This window comes from Chaetura pelagica, unplaced genomic scaffold (genome assembly GCF_000747805.2).
Source record: "Chaetura pelagica isolate M959 unplaced genomic scaffold, ChaPel_1.0 scaffold92, whole genome shotgun sequence".
Taxonomy (NCBI): Eukaryota; Metazoa; Chordata; class Aves; order Apodiformes; family Apodidae; genus Chaetura; species Chaetura pelagica.
Genome location: NW_009952404.1, coordinates 1667722 through 1675186, shown reverse-complemented (window position 1 = coordinate 1675186; position 7465 = coordinate 1667722). Strand labels below are relative to the sequence as shown.

Below are 7465 nucleotides of genomic sequence, written 5' to 3'. Positions count from 1 at the left end.
GGGCTGAGCGGCCTCCCGGCGGCTTCTGCCTCACCCGCCGGCCCCGCTGCGGTGCCGTCACCGCTGCACCGAAGCAAACAAAAAGGATTTAAAAAAAAAAAAAAAATCTTACTTGCGCGTGGAACGCGCCTCAGGCGATTTGTGTGTCTGTTAGTGAACCGTACAGACATAAAACAATTAACTTTTGTCTTGCAAGTTGCTTTTCCTTTTGTTTAGCCCTCCTGTTCAGCACAACGCTGTCAGCCTCGCATTCCTTCAAGTTTTGCAACCACTTGTTGTAGGAGATGAGTTTTTCTGCCAGTTCCTGCATATGGGCCTCTTGCAGAGGTGTTTTTTAATTCTCCTTTCTTCTAGGACATAGTATTGCCCAGTATCAAGCCAGTTCCTTTTCTTGCTTGTGTTTAGCCACAGACTCAAATTTTTGTGGCCTTGATTTGCTCTCTGTATGGGAACATGGCCTTGTCAATGCATCACACTGCTTATGGCAGTGGACAGATGCACCTTTGGAGGACATCTTCTGAAGTTTTGAAGTTAGGCAGAAAGTTGACACTATCAAAACTGTGTTTTCAAAAGCCAAAGCCCAACCAGAAAAACAGCAGTTACTGCATGTCCCAAAAATAATTGCTGGAGGTGTACCTTCAGGCCATGCTTCTTCCCAGGCAATTTGTACTTGCAAAGCCTACGTAGTTGTTTGGAAAATGAGCAATAAAGGCATATGAACACTGCTCGTATGTGAACTTTGTGTCTTGGAAACTAACTTACCTGTCTGTTCCTTCAGGTGCTTCGCCAGTTTGTAAGACATGAGTCTGATACAGTTGGCTCCTTGGTACTTGAAAGATGTAAGTAGCTCCTCAGATTGAATGTAGTTGTTACTGTCCATGTTTTCTTATCTATGTTTTAGAATAGTTGAAATACGCCAGGAGAGAAACAGTTAGGAGTGGTAGCTCCTGAATGCAGGAACTAAGAACATGAGCTACTCTTAAGTAGCCTTCCTGAAAATGGCCTTCATCAATTCAAGGAGCCCTTAAAGGGGAAAAGGGAAAAGCCCTGACATGGAGTATGACCTGTAAAAGGCAGGTACTCATTGCTGTGTCAGTGGCAGTGAAAATCAGGTAAGCTATAATCATGTTTTCTAATACCTGCCTTTGGGTGTCTCATGGGCTTGTTTCTCAGACTCCTGGGGGACTTGTTTGGGTGCTGTTGCTCCAATGTGATTGGCTCCAGGTTTATGCTTCAAACTGTACCATTCAGTTCACCTGCTCATTGTGCAAGAGTGATCCTCCCCTGACCTCCTTGAGTTGTCCTTTAACAAGGAAAAGGAATACATTGTGTCCACTAGTCCTGGTACCTATGTAGAAACTTCTGACCCTCTAGTTCAAAGTACAGGCTGCAGTAATGCAACTTTGTTGTTTTAAAGGTATCATTTTAGTGGCAAAACAACAGAATGCTCTGTATCATAACTAAAAAAAACTAAGTCAAACAAATGCAAAATAGACTCCAGCGAAGTATGGTTGTGCCTGTGAAAAAGATGACAAAGGAACAGAGAATAAGGAATTTTTAGTTTTCTAGATGAGCTTGTTCAGCAGTAGTAATGATAATACAGGCACAGCCATCTGCAGGGCCTGAATAAGGCAAAAAGTCCCAAGAGCTAGAAAAAAGGCTGAGGTGCAGAAAATCATGGTTCTGGCCCTTAACAAAAGCTGCCAACTTATGACTTGCCATGATCAGAAGCCTCATCATTCACCTGCATTTATCTTTGCTGTCTTGTGTTTCAGCCATGAATCGTGTTCAGTTACTTGGTCGGGTTGGGCAGGACCCTATCATGAGACAAGTAGAAGGAAAAAATCCTGTTACCATATTTTCTCTTGCAACCAATGAGATGTGGCGAACAGGGGAAAGTGAGGTAACCCCAGGAGGTGAGTCTGTGAGAAACAACCTGCTTCTGCCATGTCCCAGGGTCATGCTTGCATATTCAGTAGCGCCACGTTTTGTCTTCAGGCTGCTGTGTAAATCTCTCAGGTGGAGGGAAGTTTCTGTGATGTCACTAGAGATGCTGGTTCATTTGTGTGTTTCTTACTAATCCCGAGCAGCATGTCCTGCGTGAAGATGTGCATGTTGACCTTTTTCTGGAGAAGAGAGAAGTGTGCTGTCAGTTTTTCACTGGGGTTGCCAGAGGTGTAGCTGGTTCCATATTCTTAATTGTGTTCCAAAAGGATGAAAAAAAATAAGATTCATTTTGTATTTGATTCTTCCATCAGTTTGTAGCCACAGGTGATTTTTTTTTTCTATAACTTAAGCTCTGTGTGAGGGGGGGAAAGAAAAATTCTTCTAGTATGAGCACTGGCTTCCAGGAAGACTGATCTTTTGGTTTGAATTGGGCTTCTGCAGGATACTTTTGGACATAGATGAGTGGAACATGGAGTTCTAGTATGGTGTGGGAGATCAAGTGCATCTTCACATTGCTTTTCTTAGTTTGAAAACACCAACATGTCAAAACTAATTTGTGAGTCTTGCATCAAAAAAAGGATTTGACATCCAACTTTATTGTTTTTATGTGACTTAGGTGATATCAGTCAGAAGACAACATGGCACAGGATCTCCGTCTTCAGACCTGGCCTCAGGGATGTTACTTACCAGTATGTGAAGAAGGGGTAAGTGAATCACAAATGTGGTTGAGGATTTAATGCCTTAACAATTGATTTAATAGGATGACTAGGAGCTATACTAGGAAGTGCCTTACAATATGTTAGCAGGCTTGCTACAAACAAATGAGGCAAAAGCCTGTGTATTCAGAAAGAGATGTAGAGGAGACAACAGATGTACAGTTCTTTGATCAGAACAAAATTCTTGTGGGTTTTTTTCCAGTTCTCGAATCTTTGTTGAAGGGAAGATAGATTATGGTGAATATACAGATAAAAACAACGTCAGGCGGCAGGCCACGACAATTATTGCAGGTAAGGAACAACTTGGCAATGCCTTCCCCTTTTAAAGTGGAGAGAGGGATGGAGGACCTTTTGAAATAGAGCTTGGTTTGTCTTCACCCTTGGAATCCACACTTGGGGATTTTGAGAGAATGAACAGACTGTAACACTGCATGTTCTCTGGCACTACTTGTGAAGACACAGGAAATGAGAGCCCATAGTTGAAAACGATTGCATTGTTTGCTTACACAAACCAGTTGGTGCAGCAGGTAGGTACTGTGTGTTTTAAAAACACTGGTATGTAGTACTGCAGGTCAGGCAGATTCTTTTTCTAAGTGAAACAGAGTTTGTTTAGTAGGCTTGTCTTGGTTTAGCAGGGAGTTTTTTCTTCCTGTTTAAGACTGGAGGCTTTACCAAATTGTAGGGTCTCTGAGAGAGATTTTTTTTTGGTGGTCATAGCTTGTTGGAGAGCTTAGAAGGACCTCAGTGTGGTAGCCAGTAGCGGTAAGAAGAGCACAGAATGGACAGGAAGTACATTTGTCCCTTGAGTAGACTCTGTGAAGAGGAAAACTGGGATACTCAGCTTTCTCCTTGAGTCTTTAAATAGCATGACCATACTACATCTTTACTGTGTATAGAGCCACTATCTTGGGGCCTTTGAGGGAAGGCTAAAGTAATTGGGTAGTAGCGCAAACATTTCTCTTGCACAAGTATATCCATAAAAAATGGGCCAGAGGAGAACAAAAAAAAAAGCCCCACAACCACAATTCTTGATGTTTCTACTGTGTGGCCTCTTTAAAACAACAGTAATCAAACTTTCACATGAGCAGTTCTGCTAGCAGGTGCTGCAGGTTGTTCATAAACAGTGGAAGTGGAAAAGTGAGTCTCTTTTTTAAATTCTTTATTTTTGTTCAATATGCCCAACCTCAAGATGCTTTAGACATTACTGAGACTTGATGAAATACAAGCTTCCCGTCATCCTATAGGCTGATGTGGTAGTGCATACTGAAAATGAAAAATTAGAATGAAAATAAACTAACTGATAGAGATGATAGTCAAATAATTAAACTATTAAGTGTTTCTGGTACCTTTGACTGTTTAGCAGCTTTTCATCAGACTTAGCACACTTGTTTCATAGTATAAATGTTTGCCTTGAATTGTCAGCTTTCTGGGGAGATAGAGCAAGAACCTTGAATTGGACAATGTTTTATTTTGCTAACTGTTCGGTTCTGAAATACACTGCTTTAGAGCTTATTTTAACACACATTTTGTGGGTGGATAGGCTTGCAAGAGAGCAAAACAATCCTGAAGATTAAATTTTCTTTATTTCTTTTCAGATAATGTAATTTTTCTGAGTGATGGTGGTATGAAAGAAAAGGTGTGAGGTCATTAGTGCTTGGACCCAGGCCACTTCATTCCTTTTGTTTTACAGTGCTTCATAATTCTGTAATCATGTGTATTGCTGTAGTTTCTTTAAAAATAAATAAAATGTTTGATACCTATAGGGTATGTCTGTGTGCTTTCTCTCCATCATCAACTGGATTTATTTCTTTTTTGTTCTTTTTTTAAGAGACAAGTGAACCTGGGCAGCTGTATTAATTCTTGAGTGGATAGATATAGGAAGGAAATCTGTTGCATCTTCAGCCATTTTCAAACCTTGGCTGCCTGAACCATCCCTATTCTGTTGTGTGGAGCGTGACAGCCTAATCATTTCTCACTGTTAACATCCTTCCTCTGTTCTAGAGGTGTCATCCTGTTTTTTTTAGCTAAGTCAATCGACAGTAAGTTTCAAGCAGAGCCATCAGCCTTTGCTGGTGCTTGGCTTAAAGTTCCTCTGACAGACCCAGAGTAGGCTTTCTGTGCATTTGCGTCTGCCCCTCCACTGATCATCACATTTGATCAAATCAGGTATAGCCTTTCACCTAAACCCTGTTTTGGTCACATGCTTAGGTCTTAACGCGTTTGACATGGTGACTCTTCAAAATGACGGAAACATTCTTAGAACCTTGTGGGGTGCCATGGCTACTGTTTGCCATCAGGAGGAGCTGGAGGCTGCCTTGGCTGTTCCTTGCTAGAGGGCCTGCAATCGCATGTGGAAAAACATTCTTGGTCCAGGATTCTCAAAGTGAGAGTGGTGTTTATTTTGCCTTAATTTAGGGGTTTTTTTTGTGAGACTGAGAATTGTTAGTAATGTTAGTGAAAAATTGCACAACTGAACAGGTAGTTTTATTCTTATCGGGTGGAGAGGTGGTGACACTCCCACTGTTAATACAGTGTGACATGAACAGGGAAAGGGGAATGTTAGAAGTGGCAATTCTGTGTCTTCAAAGCTGGTGAGATTTTGTATCTCTTTGAGCTCAGTGTAGAGTATGCTGATTTACAGTTTTTGCAGCTCTTCCCCTTAAAAGATTCTTTTTATGCTTCCCTCTGAGCATTCATAAATACTACCAAGAACTGAAGCTTTTTCAGTCCAATGTTTATTTCTTGTTGACACTAATGTTTTGACTATCTCCTAGGCATACCTAGGTGTTACATGTACTAGAAATGCTTAGCTAATTAAATAGGTTGTTAACCACAGGAGATTGTGGTATCTTTTTAAACAGGAAGTTCTGGCTTTAATTTCCTTAGCTACTTGTTCAGTCTGAGGCTGTTGTAGTGCTGGGAGAGGTTGTGCTGGTGCACTTCTGTAGTAGTGATCCAGTTTGTGTTTGGTTCATACACGTTTCCTCTTAGCTGAAAGCTGGGCTTTGTCTTCAGCTTTCTTCGTATCTAAGAGGCCTCGGGTGAATGTGCTAAGCCTCTGTTTAGTGGTTACCTCTTTTTTCTGAACTCTGCTGTGGTGGTGGAGCTCAACCCAGCTTATGAGAGTGTCTGCTTTGGAGCTTGGGAACTGGCTTTCTACCCTGAACTCCCAGTGGAGGTGACAGTGGTGATTCCCTTCACCACTGCACATGGAGTGGCCAGAGCTGCCAGGACTCCTGGCTCATGCTAATCTCTTCCGCTGGCTCAGGATGGAGACAGGGCTGAGCTAGCACAAGGCGTAGGATTAGGTGGCAACAAAGAAAATATTTGTTCAAGAACTTCAACTTTTCTTGTTTTTCTGGTTGTTCTATTTAAAGTTGCTGTTGCACTTTTGAAGATTGACCTACTACAAAGACCACATATGCCTACTTCGAGAACATACTGTTTGAAAAGCAATACGGTATCTTGAGCATTCATCACAATTGTGCATTAGAGTAGATTTTCACAAAGGATTCTGCATTAGCAGTATTCATAATTGCAGCAAAAATAACCAGTGGCAGAGGTATGTTGTGCATTCAATTCTTATGTCTGCTTTGTTGCTATGGGGCAAAGTTAATCTACAACTAAGTAATTTTGGTTCTGAGAAAATAAGGTGTTAAATCAGCATTCCTACAGCTTCTGGATTGGGGTTTTTTTTATGGCTAGGTACTTGTGCTGTGAGGAAATGTTACAAAATGGAAGCAGTATTTAGCGAGTTAAATACAGTGTTACTTTGTTTACAGCTAGGCACTGAGTATTATTTCCATGCTGCCCCTTGGTAGACAGCGTTCAACTTTTGCCTTTCAGTGTTAACCTCTCATGGAAACTGGATTAGGCAAACTCTGCTTGCATCAACCAGAACATGTAGAAGTGTTTTCCCTTTACAAGGAATGTATGTATTTATGGGGGTAGAGTGGAAGAGAAAAGCTAGAGATTAGTGCTTTTTAAAATGACAGAGCATTTTATCCAAGTTATTGGAGCATTTCTTAACAGACCTGAGACAGAGCTATTCTGGTTTGCAATGCATCTTGGGGCTGCTCAGTTATTTCTCTGTCTGGTGTAAGGTATAGGAAATGCCCTTCTCCTGTGTTTGTTTCCACAGCTGCAGTGTGCTGGTTTGAGGAAGACACCACGGGCATTGTGCTGATGTCACACAAAGAACATTTAAGTGTGACCTGTATCAGGGAACACAAACACAATTTCCCCAACCCCACATGATGTAGAGGGTAGCGAGAGGGCTATTTCAGTGAAGTAGAACTTTATTTCTTTGGCTGAAGCTTCTGCTTCTAAGTCATGAATCATAATTTCTCCAGACAGAGCAACAGGGTGAATTAAGAATAACTGAGGGCTTGGACTGCTTCAGAGCTACTAGAGCTTTTTAACAGTGGGTCCCTGGCTTGGGTTCTAACCTAGCAAAGCGACTTTGCATCCTGGTGACTGCACAGTGCCCTGCAGGCAGGGGTAGATGTTTGAGCCCTGCCCAACTGTGCTTTGAAGACCAGCAGTGCCCATGGAAGCCTGATAAAAGCCCATGCAGAGAGGCCATGGATTGCAAAAGCAAGAAAGCTGAATTAGTGCTTTGAGAAGGCCTTGGGTGCAAGAGATAGGGACAGTTGGGTGAAGGGAACTCGTGTTTCTGCCAGTGTACCAACTATGTGGGTTTAGTAGTAGGCTCTTTCCAGTACTGGCAATCCCACTTCTTTCACAATTATTCATGTCAGAAGAGGAACATAATGCCAGGACTGTTGGAAGAAAACTTCACT

General features: G+C 41.8%; 1 protein-coding gene across 1 annotated transcript in view; it reads left to right on the top strand.

Annotated features, from left to right (window-relative positions):
* Nucleotides 1-4423, top strand: part of WEE2 (WEE1 homolog 2 (S. pombe)) — a 19278-nt gene extending 14855 nt beyond the window's left edge. Inside the window, exons 13-17 of the mRNA XM_010008210.1 lie at nucleotides 779-839; nucleotides 1776-1916; nucleotides 2564-2651; nucleotides 2866-2954; nucleotides 4259-4423. Coding sequence (XP_010006512.1) covers nucleotides 779-839; nucleotides 1776-1916; nucleotides 2564-2651; nucleotides 2866-2954; nucleotides 4259-4305 — 426 coding nt within the window. The 3' untranslated portion in view covers nucleotides 4306-4423. The remainder of the gene's footprint in view (nucleotides 1-778; nucleotides 840-1775; nucleotides 1917-2563; nucleotides 2652-2865; nucleotides 2955-4258) is intronic.
* The last annotated feature ends 3042 nt before the right edge of the window (nucleotides 4424-7465 follow it).